Here is a 24,610-nt window from a genome sequence, read left to right as displayed (position 1 = left end):
GGTTATAACATTATCAATTATTTGTTTAATTACATCATAAAATTACTATTCCTGATTATTTAATTTTCTTAACATTCACTTTCTTCTATACTCCAAGAGATAACAAGAACTTGTTTAATTATACAAACATTATCCTCCTCTATTCTTTATATTCAAATTATGTTCAAATTAATTCAAATTATATTCAAGCTATAATTTTCCTAACATAATTATCATCGAATATAATAGCATTTCAATCTCAAAACCACTAATTTCCTTTGCTATCTTTTACTTTTGTTTTATTATACTTGGTCCATAAGCTTAGTGTGGCTTATTAAACATCCTACATGTACTAGGATCTTAATTATATTTCACATGGATCCATAACTCTTTCATGACTTGTAAACCAAAATTTTTCTACTCTCATGAAATCCCAAAATATAGAAGTCTTTATCTTAAATCCGCTGAAGTATCATTATTCCTATTTTCATCGAATCTTGTTACCCATAATCCCTAATTTATTAAACCTCTAAATACTGACTATCCTCATTTAAATCATATTAATTTATACTCTTCACGTTTCTGTAATTGATTCTTCTCTTAATATCTATACAATAACAGGACTAGATCCAACCTTACTTATCTAATTTAGTATAACATCAATTCAATAATTGGACAATTACTCTCCATGTCCGATGTCATTCATCAATACATTTAATCATCATAGTCCACTATTTACATAATTCTCTTATAGAGTCGTTCCTCGGATCATAGAATCTCCCGTTAAACAAAAATCATTGTTTGTAATTTATATATCATCGAGTGAGCAACAACTATGTTAAACATCAAAAGACTAAATACCATTAGCTTTAATTCTTATTTATACCATATTAAATCATAAAATGCCACAAGCCACAGAATATCCACCACTAAGTACATCATGATTAGAGTAGTTTATCTTTTACTAAGAATCACAATTTACTTTTCTTATAACCACAATAATTTATATTATTCCCTACATCCATACACTTGAAAAGAAATAGCTGATGAATGCTACAATACACTTTATCCCACCAAGCAGTAATTACTCATAAATAAAACTCTCTTCATATAATAATTCCACCAATATTATTCTTTATGAAAAATACTCATCACCAATTATTATAGCCAGAAAAAAAATATTTATCTTAATAATTACAATAAATTCCACCAACCAACATCAGGTAAATTTCATCAAATACATATACTGATTCAATACTCTATTTAAATAGATTCTAATGTCCTCGAATCCGAATCATTTAGTTCTCTTGTTAAATAATTAGCAACTCATTCTCAATTCCGCAAGCACACCTATACATACTTACAGTATTTGACTTCAACTTATTAATCATATGTAACTTATCTTCTTACATACTTAAATTATATATGAATATTATTTATTCCATAGAGGGCTTTTTTTTTTTTTTTTTTTTTTTTTTTAAATCATCCCCTTAGCATTAGTAACCAAATCACATCTCTAAAGGACTAGGATACAAATTTAATTATACTAAACAACTTGACTTTAACCTAACTGCGAATAACGCTGAAGGGGAAAGCAAGGAAGACAATGTCAAGACATGACAGGAATTACTCCGCAGTTACATCTAGACTTATGAACTTATGCTCTGATACCACCTTTGTCACGACTCGTTTCCGTGGGCCGGACCGGCACTAGGGCTAGGTAAGCTTAAGGCCCCCGAGGCCCGTAGTAAGCCTAAATTATTCAATCTGTCTACATGATTCTCCTAATTTCAACAAAACAGTAAGCCCATATGACTTAAGATATAAGTTTTATAAAATTTTCAAACATCTGACCCAATCTCAAATGATACATAAAAATTTAACCAGGGCCTGTTCATAATAAATCATAATCACAATATGGGCTTACTGGTTCACCTACAGCTAATTACACAATAATTAATTTATAGCGTAGTGCTAACAATAAGGCCCAATTTAAATACACAACCCTATAACTGCGGAGTTCAATAATAGTCAGATAAAAATATAATTTATACAGTCCAAATTAAATAACAGGAATACAAATTTTACATTTATAACTCTGCGGAGAAGAGTGCAGAGCTTCAGTCGAACCGGCAACTTCCTAGTACCTGGGAGATTTATTTGGGAGGTGAGTTTTGCAATTCAGTGAATAATAATAAATAATACACATCACAAACAGTCACACATATGCACCCTAAAAGACTGAATGTACACACAACAGTCAATCATATGGCATCATATCAGCACCCACAAACAATATCACCTTCAAATAATCACGTCACGTGGAAATTAGTCAGTGGAGTCACCGAACCCCCGATGAGCCGTCCTCCCACATGGCTCATCCTCTTACATGTGCACTAGGGAGCCGATCCCCCATACTGGCCGACCGGTCTAATCCTCACTTGACCAGCCCTCTCATTTTTTTTTTCTATCCTCTCTTTTCTTTTTCATACCAACAGGAGGCAACCCGGTGGTCTCCATCCAATCTAGATCATCAAGCGCTCACAACAGGAGGCCACCCTGTGGGCTGCGATCAAATCTAGACTGTCCGGTGCGCAACAACGAGAAGCCAACCCGTGGTTAACGGTAACGGTAACGGTAGGTGCACACGGGGGTGCCGATCTCCCATTTACCCGGCTAACGGTAATCATATTGGATCTATATAACGGTACGGTCTCACAGTCCCATGGTGACCCACTTCATCCCAATTCCACACAAACAAATCACAATATATGCACAACACAATTATTCAAACAATTCTTTCAACGTACTACACCAAATACATCCAAATATACAATTATGCAACATAAAATAAATATGAGCTTTAATATAAATACAAATATATATATATATATATATATATATATATATATATATATATATATATATATATATAAAAGGTTTGTAAAAAAAAATGCTATGCAAATGCATGTTGATATGCATTATTTATTATTACTCACAGTGGTGGAGAACGAAGTTCTAGCTTTGATGTTGTCCTGGAAGAGCACTAGATGGACCCGGGCGATCCCAAATTTATTAATTTCTGTCGCAAATTGTAGATCGGACTTGCACGCGTGCTGGATCTAAACTGCGCGCACTGGGACTGCAAGCAGGTGGCTGGAGTCGTGCTGGAGTAGCTAGACCACCTGAGACCGCTCGATCTAGCCGAGGATGAAGCGCTGCTGCAGGCGGAGCCGCTGGCTGTGGCACGCGGAGGAGCGGCGAGGCGGTGCTGCGCGCGATGGAGATGGTGCGACTGGCTGTGGATCGCGCCTTTGCTGTTGCTGGCTAAGGTCGACGCAGGCGCAGGCGCAGTCACAGCAAGAAAGAAGAAGAGAGGAAGAAGGAAAGGGAAAGAAAGAAAGAAAGAAAGAAAGAAGAAAGAAGAAGAGGAAGGAGGAGGCGCTGCTGTGATGGTGAGGAGTAGAGAGGTGCAGCGCTGGGAAAAAAAAGAAAGCAAATTTTCTAGATGGTTTGGGTCGAACCGGTTCGATTCGGTTCGATTCGACCCAAATCTTTGATTTTCGATTGGTTTTTGACTTTTTCAATCGGTTTTCGGTTCGGTTTCTCACAGTGTTCGCATTAAAATATTGAAATAAATTTCTAGGCTGTCGGTTTATTAAATTTAATTGAAAAATTTTTGAAAATAAAAATTCGGGTTGTTTCGATTAATTAAACATATTTTTCAATATAGGTTTTTCATCTGTTATTCTATTGTATGTGTTAAGTAAATCTTTTTGAATAATTTTTTTTATTAAACATAAAATGAAAAGACTAATCAATATTAATTTTAATTAATCGGATTACTGAACTATTGGAATGTTTAATGCTTTATTATTTATTTTTCAGATGATACTCATGATTAAATTAAGTAAGTATCAAATTTAAATCAGTTTAAAGAATATGAATACAATAATTTTATCTTTTTTGTTATGAAAAGTAATTTAATAAGACTATGAGAAATTCTAATTAATTTCCAGCTTGATCCATCCTGTTCTGCTCTATAAACCCAAATTCAAGTCTTGTCGCGTTCTATTTTTTTGGGATAGAATGAGATGAGACTACATACACATTGAGATGAGATTGAGACTCTATCTTTTTTTTTATTTCGATATTTTGAAATGTGACTGGAAAGTACATAATCCAACTGGATCCATGCATACCCTTAATTAAAATAAATGACTTTGCCTCATGTATTTTAAAAAATACATCAATTTGTTATTATCTTTTGTATCGCTTACACTATTTTATCGTTCTATACTTTTTGTGCTTTTTATTAAATATAAAATAAACTAATTAATTAATTTAAAAAAAATATAAGAATAAAATAATTAATAATTATGAGACAATATAGTTAATTTTGAGAAAATAAAAAATAAAATAATATTTATTTCTTAAAAAAAACATGAAATTTGAAAAGACATAGCACAGTAACAGAGCCAAATGATACGGACAACTACTTATTTCTAAAAATGCAAAGGTAATATTATATATAGTGTTAAAATACAAAAATAAAATTTTAATTTTCATAGTAATATTGGATTTTTTCCTTCTTTTTTTTCTATTATTTTATTTAGAAAATAGCGTTAGGGTTCCACTCAAACAGGTCAAAAAGAAAAGTTTGGACGATTGAGATTGATTGGGCTAATAATAACAACAACGACGACGTTTTAATTTGCCTATAAATACAAAATATCACAATTCACAATCTGTGTTCGTACAACATTTTCGTCATTTGGATAGAGAGATAGTTCATATAGTTAGCGTGAGTTGTGATTGTAAATGGCGTGGGTGTGCAATGAGGGAAATTGAGCTTTGTAGTAGACAAGAAGAAGAAGAAGAAGATGGAAAATAATAAGAAGAATAATGATAGTGTTGGATCTTCTTCCTCTTTGGGTTTGATTGGATCGTTAAAGCCGTTTGTTAAAGCAGGGATAGCATCTGTAACTGCAGATATCTCCTACCTGTTCATACCTATTGGTGCTGAGTGGTGCATTGCATCAAGAATTAAAGATGAGAAGCTCAAGAAGCTGCTGAAGAGCCCTGAAATTCTCAAGGCTGATCTCAAGGTATCTCTTCCAAATTCTGCAAGAATTCTATTTTACTCTCCCAATTCTTTTATTTGAGAACTATATCATTGGTAGAATTCAATTCATTGAAGTTAAAAAATAAAAAAAAGGTCGAGTTTCACAGGAACTCAATTCAAATCAATTCCATCTTGTCAATTCTTATGTTTGGAAATGAGATGATTTATTGAAAAAAAAAAAAAATTTAAGTATGATAAATAAGTCATTCTAAATTTGATTTCTCAAGATTTCAATTTAAGAAAACTTGGACAAATATTTGGTTAGTTATTTATGACACTTCAAGAAAAATTCCATTTAGTATTAATTTACATTGTATTTGGAACAATTCTTATATAAGAATTCAGTTCAGTCCTATCAATAGAAATAACTAGAATCATTTCTGAAGTTTGATGATATTGCAAGAATTTATTTATTCCATAGGTTGGCTTTTATACCAATTGATATGACTTAGAAGAGCTAACTCTGAAAAGAAAGCCCAAGTTCATTCGAAGGCAATGTTAAAAACTCATACTTTCAATGTGGAATTCAAGTCTCTTACCTTGCAACTAGGATCAATAACATATGTATGGTCAAATTAGTACTAGTTTGAGCTTATTACATTCAGACTTGAGTATGAATGCAAGTTGTAGGTGTTTGTCTAAATCTCATAGTCATCTCACTTGAAATTTGACAGGGCCTAACAACTTATGACCATACTATTTCAAGATGCTTGCTTGAGAAACTAATGTATTTACCGTATTGTACTTTGTTGCCTATAATATCTTATTAATGCTCGCATGTAAAGTAGGTCAGTAATTTAGCTACATTCTGTGAGTTTGTCTATTCCAGAATTCTTTATACTGATGCATGCTTATATAAGTTAATGATATCAATATCCTTATGCATGAGGGATTTCTTGTATGTTAAAGCGCTCTCTTTACTTCTATGTTATCTGTAAACTAGATAAAATAGTTTATTATAACATCCTCTTCACTTCAAATTAATTTTTCTCATTAGGTTTGCTCTTGTGTTTAACAATTAATGACCCTGATCTATGCAGTTATTCCGAGTTGCATTTCCGGTTTTCAATACAATGAACTCTATCACATTGGGATTATTTGAGTAAGTCTTCTTCTACCTAGAATATATATGAACACGATGAATTTCCATTCTTATCTTAGCTTTTTCTGTGAGGATTTCTTTTTTCTCCAACTTGTCAAAAAGGAAAATTGCAATTTTTCTAATGCTTGTGCATATGGAGTTTCTTTTGCTTATATATATATATATATATATATATATATATATATATTTCCCTATTTGTACATTCAAATGTGTTGAGTGATCTGAAACTTCTGGCTAAGCAAATAGGTAATGTCTTTGGTTTTGTTAGGATTTTGACTAGAAGAGCAATTGTTACCAATAATGGCATGCCACTTAGTTTCTACCAGGAAGTTAGTTGTGGCCTGCTTGCTTCGGTAATCGGGCACAGTGTAACTGCTCCATACATTACAGCAAAAATTTGTATGTTGGCTGATTCACATCTACCAGTTGAGAAACACTACAGAAATGTTTATGATGCACTCTACCGAATTAGTGCCAAGGAAGGGATTTCAGCATTATGGACAAGAAATGCAAGCCTAGCAATTCCATTTATATTGTCTAGAACTGCTGTGTTCGCATCATATCATCGAAGTCTTGGTTATTTTGAGGGTTTATTTGGTTCAGGTGGAACTAGAGCGTGTCTTGGTAAGTATTCTTCTTCTTTATTAAAAACTAGTTGTTTCTTTTCAGGCTACTTAATGGATTCATGCCCATTGGAATGATGCATTATTGTGTAAATAATGTTGGTAACAATTAATGCATGTAATACTGACTGTATATAGAGGTGATACGTCTAAACCAGTAAACCTAGTTTACATCAGTACACGCATAACCTTGTACCTTGTTTTGTTAATTACTGAACAAAAAGTGGTACCATTATGCTTTCTTTCAAAGTTTCTTTTCTTTTTCCTTTTCGTTTTTAAAAAGAAAAATTCTTTATCCCTTTGAGCAACAATAGTATAGTATCTAGCATTTACACTAAGGAGCACCAATGGGTTACATTTGCCATAATCAATCAGCTAATTTCTAGATCTAAATGAGTTTAGCATGTCACTAGTAAATTTGTTCTTGGCATAGCACCACGTGACTGACACATAAGTGAAATCTCAATTTCTTCAAGGCATTTTTTTTGTTGTTATAAATTAATGTTCGTTCATTTTTTGTATTTGGTTATTCACCTTATGTATTTGATTCACTATCTTTACAATTTACATTCTGTAATTATATTTAGGACTATCCACAGATGATCCTGAAAAAAAATTCTGTAGGCAATATTTTGCTTAATACTTAGTACCAAATTAATTAATGAATTGGGCAAAGATATTTTGTGTTTGTGAAATATTAATTAATGATAGAATCCATGTCTCGGTTTAGAGATTGATGATGCACTTTAAGTAAGCTTATAAGGTTTCATAGTGTAAACCCTGCAGGTGGATATTGAATCCGACACATGAAATAAGTTGAGCGACAATCTTAAAGTTATATTGTGATTTAAATAAATTGTCAGTAAGTTATTTAAATGACAGCATCTGTAATCTTAACATGGGGAACATTATTTTATTATGTTGTGGAATAGTAAAATAAATAAGGAGTTCAGTCATGAGTTTTTAGTGGAATAATTCATGATTAATTATAATAAGAATATGTTGGTTTACATAGGTTCTTATTATAATTAGTAGCCTGATTTATTTTATTCCTGCGGTCCCTGTAGTGCCCTAATTATTTGGAAAGTTAAGGGTGTATTAAATAATAGATAAATTATTTAGTTTTAAAATAATTGATTTTATTTTAATTAAATAATTTTTTATTTAATTTATTTTATATTAAAAAATATCTTCCTATCGAAGAGAGGTTTTTTAATATAAGATTGGAAAACCCTAAGAATAAAAGGGACACACGTTATTCTATTCTCTGCCACTCAGAGAGTTCCAAAAGAGAGATAGTTAGGGATTACTGCAGAAGATCGTGGGTGACTCCAAGATCTCTGAAAAGAAGACCGGTGAGCGATTCTGCGCTTCAAGAGGTCAGTTTATTGATTTGTTCGATAATGTTTTTAGTTTGCCTCATATGGTTTCGATAAGGGTTGTTTCCGCTTTATACCCGCTCCCATCAATTGGTATCAGAGCCATACGAAACTGTATGATGGTGGCTATTTTGTCATGTTTCAATCGTGTATCTATTATCTGTTTTGATTGTTTGATTGGTACATGGTTAAGAGAGCTTCAAGAGTTTTTGAAGGACAGCAGCACAAAAGTGCAGTACCTGATACAAATTTTTTTTGAAACTGTAGTTTTTAATGGGCAATTAATATATATAAAAAAAAAAGCATATATATATATATATATATATTTTGGGTGTTGTTTCGATGAACAGGAGAGGGGCAAGAAAAGACAAAATTTTATTTTTGTTTTGAAGATCAGTAGAGGGGCAAGAAAAAAAAAAAAAAAAAAAAAAAAAAAAGCCGGCCAGCAGCGTTAATGCAGGTTGAAGGGAAAAAGGGGCGGCGGCTAGGGCTTCTTCGTGAAGAAGAAGCTGCTGCTTGCCAAATTTCCCTTCTGGTCCCTCAATTTGTTAAATTTTATATTTTGACCCCTGATCTTTAAGTTTTTATTTTTTGACCCTGGATCTTCTGTTTATTATATTTTAATCCCTGAACTTTAATTTTTTATATTTTGACCCAGAAAGTATCAGTTATTCCGTTTTAGCCTCCTGGAGTTATTTAAATTATAAAGTGACCCTGATTGTTTCTGGTATTATTAAAATTGCCTAGATGTTTTCCGATTTTTGCAATTTTGGCCCAATAGTTTCTGTTTTATGCAAAATAGTCCAAACAAGTTCTGAAATTTGCGAAATGGCCCAGAATGTTTCTGTTTTTGCAAGATAAACCCAGAATGTTTTAATTTATTTGCATAAATAGACCAGAACACTAAATTTTAACATTTTCAACCAAAAAAATGTTAATTTTATTTGCAAAATTGTCTTAAAAATATATTATTTTGCAATTTTGATTATAATTAATTTATTTTAATTATATGAATTAATTTGTGAGTGGTTTTTTATTACTTTCTAGTTGTAATTATTTGCATTTCTTCCCCATCGGAAGATGTCATGTTTTAATATAATTACTGAGCTAGTCTAATTTGTCTGTATTGATTTAACTCTCCATCTGAGTAAATTAATTAGTGACATGAATTAGATGTAATATTTTCTCACACATTAATGTTAATTTAAGAGGCATGTTATCTCCCATCGAGTAGTATGTGCCGGTCTTATCTAATTATAATATGCAAAACATGTGATTGGTTGAATTCTCCCATCGAGGTTGCTATTCATGAATGTTGTGAATGTGTATTTTTTTTTGAATTGTGATATCAAAGTTGTATATTTGCAATTTGATTTATTCAATGTTTATTATTGATATGCTTTTTTGTTTAATGCATGAAATAGAAATGGCATCATTCAGTCCCCTTGCAAACATCTTAACCCAAAACAAACTTGAGGGTCCAAACTATGTTGACTGGAAGAGGAATTTGGACATTTTGCTTACTGCTGAGGAGTATAAGTTTGTGCTTACTGAAGTTTGTCCTGAAAAACCCGGTGAGGGTGCCTCTGAGGAGGTCACCAGAGCTTACCAGAAATGGGTTAAAGCTGATGAGATGGCGCGATGTTACATTTTGGCTTCTGTGTCAAATGTTTTGCAACATCAGCATCAGAAGATGGACACAGCTTTTGACATGCTCGAAAATCTCAAGGAGATGTTTGGAGATCAAACTAGTGCAGCAAGGCAAAATGCACTGAGGGAGATTCTTACTTCCAAAATGGAGGAGGGAACTCCAGTTAGAACTCATGTCTTGAAGATGATGAGTCTTCTGAATGACATGGAGGTTCTTGGTGCTGAGGTTGACAATGCTACACAGATAGAAATGATCTTGAACACTTTGCCAGCCAGTTTTCAGCAGTTTCGTTTGAACTATAACATGAATAAGATGGATTTCACTCTGTCTAAGTTGTTGAATGAGCTGGTGGCTGCTGAGACTATCATTAAGCAAGGAGCTACACCTGTTGTGCTTAATGTTGAGCGAGGTTCTTCTTCTGCCCAGAACAAGGGTAAGAAGAAGAAAAATGCTCACAAGACTAAGCCTAAAACAAGTGGTGCATCTACTAGTGCAAGTGTTGCTGTGAAAAAGCCTAAGGGTAAGTGTTTTCACTGCAAGCAACCTGGGCACTGGAAGTCACAATGTCCAACCTGGTTAGCCAAGAAAAAGCAAGGTATGTCTCTGTTTTATATGCTGATAGTTGAAACTTGTTTAGCGGTGTTGACTACACTCCAATGGTGTGTAGATTCTGGAGCCACTAATCATGTCTGCAATTCATTGCAGGGGTTTCAGGTAACTCGTCAGCTAAATAAAGGAGATGTAAGCATTTTTCTGGGAGATGGCACAGAAGTTGCAGTTCTAGCTATAGGAAATGTTTCTTTGAATTTTGAGAATAATAGAACTTTGTTTTTGAAGGATGTTTTATATGTACCTTCAATTAGAAGGAATTTAATTTCAGTTTCTAGTTTGAGCAAGAATGGATATTCGGTTTGTTTTAATGAATTTTATGATGATTCTGTCGTTATTAAATTTAGAAAACAAATGATATGTTCTGGCTCAATGATTGATGATCTTTTTATTCTCAAAGTTTCACCTGAATTGCAAATTCCTAATTCTGAAGTTAATGACTTTGATGTCATTGTTCCATTGAAAAGAAAACGTCCTATTGAATTTAGTCATACCTATTTGTGGCATTTAAGGCTTGGTCATATTAATTTAGATAGGATTTCTAGGTTGGTCAAGGATGGACCATTGAGTTCATTGAAAGTGGAGGCACTACCAACCTGTGAATCTTGTTTAGAAGGTAAAATGACTAAGAGGCCTTTTCCTATAAAGGGTAATAGAACTAATGATGTACTTGAATTAATTCATTCTGATTTGTGTGGTCCAATGAGTGTCCAAGCTAGGGGTGGTTTTGAGTATTTTGTGATTTTCACAGATGATTACTCAAGATATGGATACATTTACCTGTTGCGCCGTAAGTCTGAATGCTTTGAGAAATTCAAAGAGTTCAAGGCAGAAACGGAGAAACGACATGGAAAATATATCAAGTCGTTACGGTCTGACCGTGGTGGCGAATACCTCTCTAGGGAATTCATTACTTATTTATCAGAACAAGGAATTACTTCACAGTTGTCTGCACCTGGTATGCCACAACAGAATGGTGTAGCAGAAAGAAGAAATAGGACGCTTATGGAAATGGTTAGATCAATGATGAGTTATTCAGATTTGCCCATTTCGTTTTGGGGGTATGCCATAGAAACGGCAGCATATATTCTGAATTTGGTTCCATCTAAGTCAGTACCTAAAACTCCCACAGAACTGTGGACTGGGCGAAAGCCAAGTCTAAGACATGTTCGGATGTGGGGTTGTCCAGCCCATGTGCTGAAAGGGAAAGCAGATAAGTTGGAATCAAAAACAGACTTATGCTTCTTTATTGGATATCCTAGAGGAACGAAAGGTGGTTTATTTTATAGTTCTCAAGATAAAACGGTCATTGTTAGCACCAATGCACATTATCTTGAGGAAGACTATATTAAAAACCATATTCCCAAAAGTCGATTAGCCTTGTATGAATTGAGAGGAGAAAATATACCAACTAGAACCTTTCCATTAGAACAACAACCTAAACCATCAATGGTTGGAGCTGACATTCCATTGCCTAGTCGTAGTGGAAGAAATGTTAGTCGACCAGTAAATCAACATCAGCCTGAATATTCAGTACCTAACATTTCACTACCACCTGAAAGTAGTGGGAGTTATGTAGAAACTGAAGTGGCAGCTGTTGATCCAAATATACAGGAGCACAATGTTGGGGCTTCTAACATTTCATTGCCTCCTGGTGATGACAGACATGTTGAAGTTCCAGAACATGATCAAGATGTAGTCCCACCAGTCATGGACTTGCCGGCTTTACAGCCACAGCAAAATGAAGGTGTGATTGCAGAACCTGTAGTACTTCGTCGTAGTGGGAGAATTAGACGACCACCGGTTCGATATACACTTTTGGGAGAAGCTTTTGATAGAATCCCTGAAGAAGTGAATATTGAACCTGTCTGTTACGATGAAGCACTACAAGATAAAGATGCTGATAAGTGGCTTGTAGCTATGAAATCTGAGATGGAGTCCATGTACTCTAATCAAGTCTGGGAACTTGTAGAACCACCTGAAGGGGTTAAACCCATCGGATGTAAGTGGATCTATAAGAAAAAGAGGGGTATAGACGGTAAAGTGCAAACTTATAAGGCAAGGCTTGTTGCGAAAGGGTTTACTCAGAAAGAAGGGATCGATTATGAGGAAACTTTTTCGCCGGTAGCCATGCTAAAGTCTATTAGAACTCTTCTATCCATTGCAGCTCATTATGATTATGAGATTTGGCAAATGGATGTCAAGACAGCTTTCCTAAATGGAAGTCTTGATGAATGCATCTATATGAAGCAACCAGAAGGTTTCATAAACAATGGACAAGAAAATTTGCTTTGCAAATTGAATAGGTCCATTTATGGGCTTAAACAAGCATCTAGGTCATGGAATACTTGTTTTGACCAGGCGATCAAAAGTTTTGGCTTTAATCAGTGTCATGATGAGTCTTGTGTGTATAAGAAATGGAATGGTAGTAAGGTTGTTTTTCTGGTACTATATGTGGATGATATTCTACTTATAGGGAATTGTGTAGGTATGTTGAATTCTGTCAAAGATTGGCTATCCCAACGTTTTGATATGAAGGATTTGGGAGAGGCTGCTCATATTCTTGGGATTAAGCTTATGCGAGATCGCAAGAAAAGGATGATTGGCTTATCTCAAGCACTTTATATTGATACCATTCTTGCTCGTTTCAGCATGCAGGATTCCAAGAAGGGTTTTCTTCCCTTTAGACATGGAATCACTCTATCTAAGGACCAATGTCCTAAGACACCTGAGGAGATAGAGAACATGAAGGCAGTTCCATATGCTTCTGCAGTTGGAATCCTTATGTATGCAATGTTGTGTACCAGACCTGATATCTGTTTTGCTGTTGGCATGGTTAGCAGATTTCAATCTAATCCTGGGCGAGAACACTGGACTGCAGTCAAGCATATAATCAAGTACTTGAAAAGGACTAGGGATTATATGTTAGTTTATCAATCTGACGATCTTGTACCCATTGGGTATACAGATTCAGATTTTCAGACTGATAAGGACTCTCGGAAGTCAACCTCTGGTAATGTTTTTGTCTTGGGAGGTGGAGCCATAAGTTGGAGGAGTATTAAGCAAACTTGTGTTGCTGACTCCACCATGGAAGCTGAATATGTGGCAGCTTCTGAAGCTGCAAAGGAAGCTGTATGGCTTAGGAACTTCCTTATGGATCTAGGCGTAGTTTCTTCAGTGCAATTGCCTATTACACTTTATTGTGATAATAGTGGGGCAGTTGCAAACTCGAAGGAGCCACGAAGCCATAAAAGGGCAAAACACATTGAGAGGAAGTATCATTTGATACGAGACATAGTTCAAAGGGGAGATGTGATAGTGACAAAGATTGCATCGGAAAACAACCTGGCAGATCCTTTTACAAAAAGCTTACCAGCAAAGACTTTTGACAGTCATGTAGAAGGAATGGGAGTTAAAGTTATAGATGCATGGTTATGAGTCTAAGTGGGAGATTGATAGAGATATACTATTAACCATGCATATGTAATAGTATAGCTATGAATGATTTTCTATTGACAATTATTTCTTTGTATTTAATTGGAAATTTGCATTAAATAAATGTTATTAGCATATGAACAATAATTGTGATTAGTACATTTTGTATGTATTTAATTGGACCAAGTAGAGAATGGATGTTTAGTACTGACTGTTAAACATATTCTCTAGGACATTAGAAATAATGTTTATTGTTCTTAATCTTGATTTATTTTAATATGAGCAAACATTGATTGTCTTGTGCTTTGATTCATTAAAGGGTGAGTTTCATTATTGGAATAATATTCTCGGTGAATTGGGCAAAGATATTTTGTGTTTGTGAAATATTAATTAATGATAGAATCCATGTCTCGGTTTAGAGATTGATGATGCACTTTAAGTAAGCTTATAAGGTTTCATAGTGTAAACCCTGCAAGTGGATATTGAATCCGACACATGAAATAAGTTGAGCGACAATCTTAAAGTTATATTGTGATTTAAATAAATTGTCAGTAAGTTATTTAAATGACAGCATCTGTAATCTTAACATGGGGAACATTATTTTATTATGTTGTGGAATAGTAAAATAAATAAGGAGTTCAGTCATGAGTTTTTAGTGGAATAATTCATGATTAATTATAATAAGAATATGTTGGTCTACATAGGTTCTTATTATAATTAGTAGCCTGATTTATTTTATTCCTGCGGTCCCTGTAGTGCCCTAATTATTTGGAAAGTTAAGGGTGTATTAAATAATAGATAAATTATTTAGTTTTAAAATAATTGATTTTATTTTAATTAAATAATTTTTTATTTAATTTATTTTATATTAAAAAATATCTTCCTATCGAAGAGAGGTTTTTTAATATAAGATTGGAAAACCCTAAGAATAAAAGGGACACACGTTATTCTATTCTCTGCCACTCAGAGAGTTCCAAAAGAGAGATAGTTAGGGATTACTGCAGAAGATCGTGGGTGACTCCAAGATCTCTGAAAAGAAGACCGGTGAGCGATTCTGCGCTTCAAGAGGTCAGTTTATTGATTTGTTCGATAATGTTTTTAGTTTGCCTCATATGGTTTCGATAAGGGTTGTTTCCGCTTTATACCCGCTCCCATCAGCACTCTACCGAATTAGTGCCAAGGAAGGGATTTCAGCATTATGGACAAGAAATGCAAGCCTAGCAATTCCATTTATATTGTCTAGAACTGCTGTGTTCGCATCATATCATCGAAGTCTTGGTTATTTTGAGGGTTTATTTGGTTCAGGTGGAACTAGAGCGTGTCTTGGTAAGTATTCTTCTTCTTTATTAAAAACTAGTTGTTTCTTTTCAGGCTACTTAATGGATTCATGCCCATTGGAATGATGCATTATTGTGTAAATAATGTTGGTAACAATTAATGCATGTAATACTGACTGTATATAGAGGTGATACGTCTAAACCAGTAAACCTAGTTTACATCAGTACACGCATAACCTTGTACCTTGTTTTGTTAATTACTGAACAAAAAGTGGTACCATTATGCTTTCTTTCAAAGTTTCTTTTCTTTTTCCTTTTCGTTTTTAAAAAGAAAAATTCTTTATCCCTTTGAGCAACAATAGTATAGTATCTAGCATTTACACTAAGGAGCACCAATGGGTTACATTTGCCATAATCAATCAGCTAATTTCTAGATCTAAATGAGTTTAGCATGTCACTAGTAAATTTGTTCTTGGCATAGCACCACGTGACTGACACATAAGTGAAATCTCAATTTCTTCAAGGCATTTTTTTTGTTGTTATAAATTAATGTTCGTTCATTTTTTGTATTTGGTTATTCACCTTATGTATTTGATTCACTATCTTTACAATTTACATTCTGTAATTATATTTAGGACTATCCACAGATGATCCTGAAAAAAAATTCTGTAGGCAATATTTTGCTTAATACTTAGTACCAAATTACCTACACTCAAGACGCAGCTGTGTCACAATTGCAGTATGCATTAGAAAGTTTGAACATTTAGGTTTACATGTTATTGTTTTGCATTACTTCAGCTGCAGGTGCTGTTTCAGGGTTTTGCGATTCAGTCATCTTGAAACCCTCTGCTAACATAAACAAGCGAATGAGAGCAATGAAACCAAATTCTCAAGGAAAATACCCATACACAAGCCACCTGGACTGTGGCTTGAAAATTCTGCAATCTGAAGGGCTGTTCACACTTTATAAAGGATATCTACGGACAATTCCTCGTTCAATCCCTCAAATTATGGTACTCTCTCCATTTCTGTATACATATATTATGAAGCCATGAATGTGTTTAAACAATAAGATCACCATTGTTTATTCTTGTTGTGTTGATGTATCTGCAGACAATGTGGTTGGTGTTGAGAAAAATACAAGAATTTGAAGAGGAATTTAATCGTGAGCAGGTAAACGGGTACATTGTAGACTGAATTTGAAATTTAAATACTTAAGTTTTAGTTTATTTTTAAGAAGCATACATTTTTAAAACTAAATATCAAGTGAAATTACACAAAGAAAAAAAAAAAAAAGAAAAAACATGTAGATAATTTCATTAAATAGGAAACATAAGTATTTGTATGAATTATTTTATTATATCTCCTGTTAGGGCTTCTTAAATTTACTAGTATTTTAAGGTTTAATCCATATTTTATTTATTTTCTTTTCTTATTAATGAACATGTTTAATTGTGTCTTTTTCATAAAATTATATTGGGATGCTGTCATATTAAATTATGTATAAACTGGAAAAAGAATAAAAATTATATTATATTATAAATAAAAAACAAATCATCTATGAAAATGAAATACAATTTTATATTACTATTATTGTTAAAAAAAAATTTTTTCCTCTTTCTTTTTATCTTTTCTTTTTCCGATCTGGTAAGCATTTATAAATAGTATATGGAGTATCAAATATTTTGTAGTGGAAGGCAATATTGAAAATAATGCAATTAAAATTTGATGAAACAAAAAGATACTGAAAATAATGCAATTAGAATTGAGCAAGTAAAAAGAGAGCCAAATTTTTATAATTTTCTATTTGCTTCAGCATATATATGCAAGACTTCAATGACAATGCTCATTCATAAAAAGACCAAAATTTGAAAATCTGTTATGCCCAGAATTGTTAGGGGACTAGAGTTTCCGCGTTTCAGAAATGTTTCAAAAACGGAAATGTTCGGAAATGGCTCGAGCCGGTATGAAGGCGACAAGATAACCAAATGCCGTTGGATCCTTCTGCTTCTGCTCTACATCATTCAAAAGGCTATATCGATCTTGGACATAACCAATTTCAATTGCTCGTTTACTCAGATCAGCTAAGAAGTCATATATTTTTTTATCCGATAATGGATGTAACTTATCGCCTACAAAGAATGTATGAACTGAAGAAGTGTATTGGATTAAGATTGTTTTAAATTTTAAAAGAATTATTGAATTTAACAAAATTGAAGAGTTTATTAAGATTTCCACAGATGAGTTCCTAACCACAATCCAGCTGCAATCATGCTCTTTCTTCAGATCCCTTTCTTCATTATTTGCTTGGTCCAATCCCTACCATCCCATTTCCGACATTGCATATGTATTTGACAGAACATAAGTTGCAGAATCTTCAGGTTCCAATTTGAGTAGATGATGTGCAGTAAACTCTCCAACTTTTGTGTTCTCTTGATGAGCATAGTCTCCAACTTCTTTGTTTCTACAAACTAGTATATTATATATGACATTACTATTTTATCATTAGCTAAACGGATTAGACGAATTAGATGGGTTTCATGAGTCATACCATGACATAGCCTGTTTAAATTTGTATCATACACAAATCACTCGTTTATGATATGAATCTATCTAGACTCAACTCTAATCTACTTAGTTTGCGTGTTAGGTGAATTGAGTCCATTTTCCTGACCCACCCTCGTATACCTCTGAAGTTATAATTTTTAACAACAAACTTACACCTTAGAGTTGATGGCTGCAATTTTTAATAATAATTTTTAGAGACTACCACCCGCCTTACATGTGCTTATTTATAACAAAAATTGCAACTTTGACATGGTAAGTCTCTCCAAAACTTTAAAATGCCACAAGAAATAATCCCTAAAGTTGAGAAACAATTTTATGCATTGGGCTAAATCACAATATCCATTGCATGTCATCACATTTATATTAGAATGCCTTTCATTATATTATAGGATAAACTAACTAAATCCTTAAATTATATCCAAATTAACACATAAATTATATCCAAATTAACACATAAATCCCTTTATTTTTGAGAAATAATTATAACGTATCTAACTTTTATTTTTACTCACTATCAGGTCTTTTCACTAAAAAGTTAACATTTTCTTTTAAAAAATACACGTGTTTTGAACGAAATAGGCCCACATTTAAATGAAAAATTGTTAGCTTTGTAGACAGAAGTACATTGTAGTGAGTAAAAATAAAAGTTAGAGACATCATAGTTATTTCTCAAAGCATGAGTTAAGTGTTAAATTTAGATATATTTAAGACCCAATTATATTTTATCCTAAATTATATTAAGTTATGTTATGGCTGACTAAATGGAACTTTAAAATTGTTAGAGGTGGAGGTTTATCCACATGGACTAAAAATACCTCCAACAGTAAGTAGAATAATAACAACTAATTCTTAATTAGGGCTGCACGTGGGTCGGATCAAGTCGAGTTTATTGATTTAAAGTACATAATCTATACGTGCGAGTCAATGATTTTTTTAACCCAACCCAACCATTAAATGTGTCAACCCGTGGGTTATAAACAGATTGGGTTGAGTAGATCTAAATGAGTTGAAAAGAAAAAAAAAGGAATACTTTTTATGTATGACCCTTAATGGTTGGGTTGAGTTAGGTTTAAACGTAAATCTAAGGGTCAAATAAATGATAATAATAAGAATATTTTTAAATAAAATACAACTCTTTAAGAGGATTAGTAAAAAAATTAAATATACTTAAAAACTTAATTATACAATAATTTTCACAAACTACAAATATATTCCAATGACAATATTAAAATTAAATTTCTTAACATGCTCATTATTATCATCATCATAGTTATAATCAATAATGATTAAATTTCCTAATGAAAAAGACAACCAATAAAATTAAAAATACTTAGTAACATAATTATATAATATGTTTTAAAGTATAATATAATCCAATAGCAAATTTAATCTATACTATATATAACAGTGGGAATGAAGGGGGAATAATATGATTATCTGTAATGCCTTTAATGAAATTTTAAATATTCTAAAATAACCTTATTAATGACCAATTAAATTTTATTTTGAATATTATACTTAATAGATAATTAACGTTACGATAATACCTTAATGAAATTTAAAATGTTCTAAAATAATATTATTAATGACCAATTAAATTTTATTTTAAATATTATAAAATAGTTGTATTTTTAATACATTTTAATCGAAGAAAATAGATTTCATTTATCCTTTTGAATATCCTCTTACTTAGAATTTTTTATACTTTTTAATTCGAGAAAATATGTATATATATATATTCTCTATTTGATTTTATAATATTTTTGTCCAATAATTTTTACAATTAATAGTTTTTTTATGTTCTTAATCGTATGTTCTCATGTTATATTATTTTTTAGGTAAAAACTTTAATTCAACTATTGAAAATAGAATTTAAATTCTTCTAATTTATTATGTTCTAAATTTTTTAAAATATGATTGAACACTTTATTAGTTAATTTCAATGAAAGTAAAATAATTTTTTAAATATATTATTTTTGTTTGATTTTTTTGTGAAGAGGATGGTGTATACTTATTTGCATAATTTACATATTATTGTATTTTAAAATTTTTTAAAGTTAACAAAAGCAACGGAAGTATGAAATATAGTATTTGACTAATATAAAAAAAGAAAGTTTTTCCTTTTTTAGTCTAATGAAATCTTTTTGAAAAAATAGGCTATAAATGTTTATATTTGCTATCATTTTTATTTTCAGCTTTTCTGTATTAAAAATGAAATAAAAAGAAAATTCAAGAGCTCTTTTTTTATTCAATATTTCATTTTTTTCTTTTTAGAATTTTATTTAATTTTCTATGATTTAATTGAATATATTTTTTTAAATATTTTTAAATAGATATAAAGATAATTAGACCTTTGAAATTTTAATATTTTTTCAAAAATTTTTTATATATGACTTTCTAGTTTTTGTTAATCTCATTTGTATCTTCTTTAAACTTGAAAAAGTACATTTCATTACCAATATTGTAATTTATAACTTTCCGAATTGATTCTCATGTTGAGCAATTTAATTTTTGATTTTGTAAAAGGATATGGTCCAAAATATTATATGCTATTGATAAAATTTCAATTTAACTTTATCCAACAAAAATAATTAATGTGAAGATCAAAGTCATATCTTATATTGCGACTATACAGAATAAACCTTAATTTATTAGCATTGCCAAATTATAGAATATTTTACATTTTGGTAAATGCAAATTTGTAGCAATTTTATATAATTAATTAACAATAAAATTTTATTTTTTTATTAAAGGGAGAAGCAAAAATATCATTTTCTTTTCAATTAGATGTTATAATACAAGACATGTTAAAAAAAATTCATTGTATATGTAAGTGCAATATTAATTACTCATTGTATTTATTTGAATCTAAATAAGAATTTAATACTTTAATATTATATAAATAACAAAATTAAATGAGTATATAACGAGTAAAGGTCAACGTGCAATGCACGTCATAAAAGAACTAGTATCTACTAAATATTTAAATAATTTAGTATTTATTTTCAAAATTGCAATCAAATCAAATTAACTAAATAATGCATAATTTATTTATGGGTCGGGTTGGGTATACGGGTTTATCTAATGAATCCGTGACCCGACCCAACCCGTGAATTATAAAGATGATCTGTCCAACCCAATCCATTATATTTTCAAACCCACCGAGTTAAGTTGGGTTCGGTTGGGTCAAATTATAACGGGTGATGTGCAATCCTAGTCTTAATCATAAACTAGTTGGGCCGGCTAACAGGAAGTAGAAAAAAGAGAGAGAAAAAAAAAGAGAAATAATTATAACTTACTAGTGCTGCATAAGATGGAATATAAAGACTAACTTGCAGATCTTGAAGGCCTACTCAATAACAAACAGTTACGTAGTATTTCTGGTTAGGATAAGAAAAGCAATTAGATAGAAAGGGGCCCAGGCTTAAAACACCAACCAAGTTATTTAAGTTTCAAAAGCCAACACCTCACCGTTTCACTTGCCCATTAATAAATTTTTCTTCAAACTCTTGTACTGCTCTTAACCACCACCACATTGCCTGCAGATACGCCGAGACAATAAGAATAAATAATAGTGTTGTTTTATGTCATAAAATATAAATACATCAATGAGTGCATATATATATGTAGAGAGAGAGAGAGAGAGAGAGAGAGAGAGAGAGACTACCATAATGTGATAGGTGAAACCAGGAATTGGCTGTAGAAATCCTCTATAAAGTGCGAATAGTCCTTCAGATTTCAGAATTTTCAAGCCACAGTCGATGTGGCTTGTATATGGGTATTTTCCTTCAGAATTTAGTTTCATTGTTCTCATTCGCATGTCAACATTAGCAGTGGGTTTGGAGATGACTGTTTGAAAGAAACCTGAAACTGCGCCTGCAGCTGAAGTAGCGCAAAACAATAACATGTAAACCTAAATGTTAAATTTTTCTAATGCATACTGCTATTATGATACTGTTGCTTCTTGAGTGCTAATTTGGTACAAAGGAAAATATCGCATTCAACTTTTATTCAGGATCATCTGCTTCAGACGGTCTTAAATATAATCACAGAATGTAAATGTAAAAATACATAAAAGTGAATAAATACAGACAGTGAATCAAATGCAAAAGTGAATAACCAAAGACAAAAAAATGAATGAACATTAATTTACTCTATATATAAACCAAATGTTGCCTTGAAGAAATTGAAATTTCTCTCTGGTATCAGTCGCATGGTGCTAAGCGAGCAAAAATTTTTCTAGTGACATGCTGAACTCGTTTAGATTTAAAGGGATTGGCTTATTGATTACATGGCCAATGGAAGCCATTCTTGCTCTTTGATGCAAACGCTAGATACTAAACTAATGTTGCTCAAAGGGATGAAGAAAAATACTTTACACAATTGTGCTTATTTCCAGTGTGGCAAGATACCATTAAGGTGCCTGAAAAGAAAAAACTAGTTTTTCACCAAGAAGAAGAATACTTACCAAGACATGCTTTACTTCCATCTGAACCATAGAAATCTTCAAAATAACCGAGACTTCGATGATATGATGCAAACATAGCAGTTCTAGACAACATAAATCCAATGTTTGCTTGTCCTCTCCACGATGCTAAAATCTGTCCCTTGGTATAATTTTGGCAGAGAGCATGATAAATATTTCTGTAATTAACACGTTTTTCAACTGGTAGACACGAATCAGCCCGCATAATATTTTTTGCTACAATGTATGGAGCAGTTACAAAGCGCCCAATTATTTCAGCGAGCAGGCCACAGCTAACTTCCTGGTACAAACTAAGTGGGATGCCATCATTGGTAGCCATTGCTTTTCTAGTCAAAATCCTAGAAAAACAAAAGTTTTCTTAGCCAGAAGTTTCAGGTCAATGAACACATTTGAATATACCACTAGGAAAACAAAATATATAGCCAAAAGAAACTCCACATACACAAGTACCAGAAAAACTGCAATTTTCCTTTCTGACAAGTTGAAGAAAAAAGAAATCTTCACAGATAAGGCTATAATAAGAATAGAAATTCATAATGTTCACATATACTCCATGTAGAAGAAGACTTACTCAAATAATCCGAACGTGATAGCGTTGAATGCGGTGAAACTTGGCAAAACTGCTCGCACGTGCTGTATATATCAGATTCATTAATTGTTAAACACAAGAGCAAACCTAATGCCAAAAGTTAATGAACAATTTTATCTAAAGATTGTTTTAACGTAAAATATAAAAGTAAGGAGAGCATCTTAACGGACAAGAGATCCATTAAGCCTCAAATTAATACTAATGGACAGCTTAAAATTACATTTTCTGTTGTAAGGCCCCATCAAATTTCAGTCTTGTGAGACTTAGACAAACACGAACGACAAATCATATTAGAACTCATTTGAATTGAACTCTTGTACAATTTGGGTATTCAAATTCAGAATGAATTGAATTCCATCAAGGATATAGTTTCCAATAAGAGAATTGGCAGACTAGAATAGAATTCTTGCAAAATTTGGGTTTTCAAACTCGACACCTAAAGAGAAGGAAAAAAAAAAAAAACAGAGAGATACCTTGAAACGAGCCCTCAAATTTTCAGGGTTATTCACTATCTTCTTGAGCTGCTCATCTTGATTCAGTATCTTCTTAAGTTTCTCATCTTTAACACTTGATATAATGGACCAGAAACAACCAACAGGTATGTACACTGTGAGAAATGATGCTATACCTGTTTTAAAAAATGGCTTCAGTGATCCAAAGGAGCCTAAAGAAGAAGAAGAAGATGAAGATCCAGCACCATTAATATTATTATTTTCGTTTTCCATCTCCTCCTCCTTGTCTACAACAAAACCCTATTCCCCTCTTCACCATTTGTAATCACAATTCACTCCAATTATGTGAACTACCAACTCTGTTCAAATCAGGAAAATGTAGTACGGATACGCAAAATTGGCCTGTGAATTCTGACATTTTTATTTATATGCAATTTAAAACGCTGTCGTTCTCAGTATAATTACCCCAATCAATATCGTTCATCCAAAATATTTTGTTTCCTTTTCAGCGGAACCCTAACGCTTTGTCTGGATGCAAAATAAAAAGATAAAATAAAATGAATTTCATCTCTTATTTTTTCTGGAATAAAGCCAATTTTGAGAAAAAAAATATACATACTTTTCTCTCACTTTCCTTTTTACTGATATTAGAACTCGGGCGATGCGGAGAAAATATTAAAATTATATAATAAAATGATAAATTTTTTATAATATTAAACGATGAAATAATTTTTTATAATATCATTTAAAAATAGTAAAATTATATAATAAAATAATAAATTATATATCATTGAGATATGCTAGAAAGTTGCAATGCTAAGATATATCTTTTTAAGTATTCTGCGAAGTCTTTCACAAGATATACAATAGCAAAAGTAATGTATATTATGACCTACGTAGAAAAATTCATGCACATTATTAATATATTTTTTAATAGTGATAATAATTTTGAGAATTTAACTAATTATATTGAAATAAAAAATTAAGTTTTTTCTATTTTTTAATGATTTATTATAAATAATTATTTATTTATTTGAAATATTAATATATTACTTATTTAATGTATTCTGTCTTAAGCATGTGAATGTCCTATTTTTTAAAAAATTGTCGTATTACGTACGTTCCTGTATCTCGTGTCCCGTTTCTGTGCAACTTAGCTCCTAGTACATAAAACCACTCAATACACCAAGCTAATCAACCAAGGTTTTTTTTTATTACCAATAAAAAATAAGTGTTTTTTTTTTTAATTTCGTTTTTTTATCATTGAAATAAAAAATTAACTTTTTATTTTATTTTATGCTTATAATTTGTTATAAAAGATTGTTTATTTATTTA

At 31.9% G+C, this 24,610-nt stretch overlaps 1 protein-coding gene across 2 annotated transcripts; it reads right to left on the bottom strand.

The window, feature by feature from the left end:
* Positions 1-17,326: 17,326 nt before the first annotated feature.
* Positions 17,327-23,666, bottom strand: LOC149494526 (mitochondrial dicarboxylate/tricarboxylate transporter DTC-like). Of its 2 annotated transcripts, XR_016321590.1 has the most exons (6): positions 23,297-23,666; positions 22,806-22,867; positions 22,217-22,572; positions 21,416-21,630; positions 21,048-21,287; positions 17,327-17,651 (listed from the first exon to the last, which is right to left on the bottom strand). XR_016321590.1 is itself a non-coding variant. In XM_089723626.1 (5 exons), exons 1-5 carry the CDS (start codon positions 23,546-23,548, stop codon positions 21,216-21,218), a joined length of 957 nt encoding a protein of 318 aa, XP_089579752.1. In that variant the 5' UTR covers positions 23,549-23,666; the 3' UTR covers positions 20,877-21,215. The 2 variants fall into 2 exon arrangements, 1 of the variants encoding a protein (XP_089579752.1); XM_089723626.1 differs by lacking the exon at positions 17,327-17,651 and having other exon boundaries at positions 20,877-21,287.
* Between the last annotated feature and the right edge of the window lie 944 nt (positions 23,667-24,610).

This window comes from Jatropha curcas, chromosome 7 (assembly GCF_041381405.1).
Source record: "Jatropha curcas cultivar XTBG-Jc1 chromosome 7, XTBG_Jcur_1.0, whole genome shotgun sequence".
NCBI classification, from domain to species: Eukaryota; Viridiplantae; Streptophyta; class Magnoliopsida; order Malpighiales; family Euphorbiaceae; genus Jatropha; species Jatropha curcas.
The sequence above is the reverse complement of the archived record's forward strand: the minus strand, read 5'-3'. Positions and strand labels throughout refer to the sequence as shown.

Coding starts and splice junctions, on each gene's coding strand:
- LOC149494526 (XM_089723626.1), bottom strand. CDS start 23,548: ATGGAAAACGAAAATAATAATATTAATGGTGCTGGATCTTCATCTTCT. Junction 21,631..22,216: donor TGGAAGTAAAGCATGTCTTG/GTAAGTATTCTT, acceptor GCGCTACTTCAG/CTGCAGGCGCAGTTTCAGGT. Junction 21,288..21,415: donor GTTTCACCTATCACATTATG/GTAGTCTCTCTC, acceptor GCGTATCTGCAG/GCAATGTGGTGGTGGTTAAG.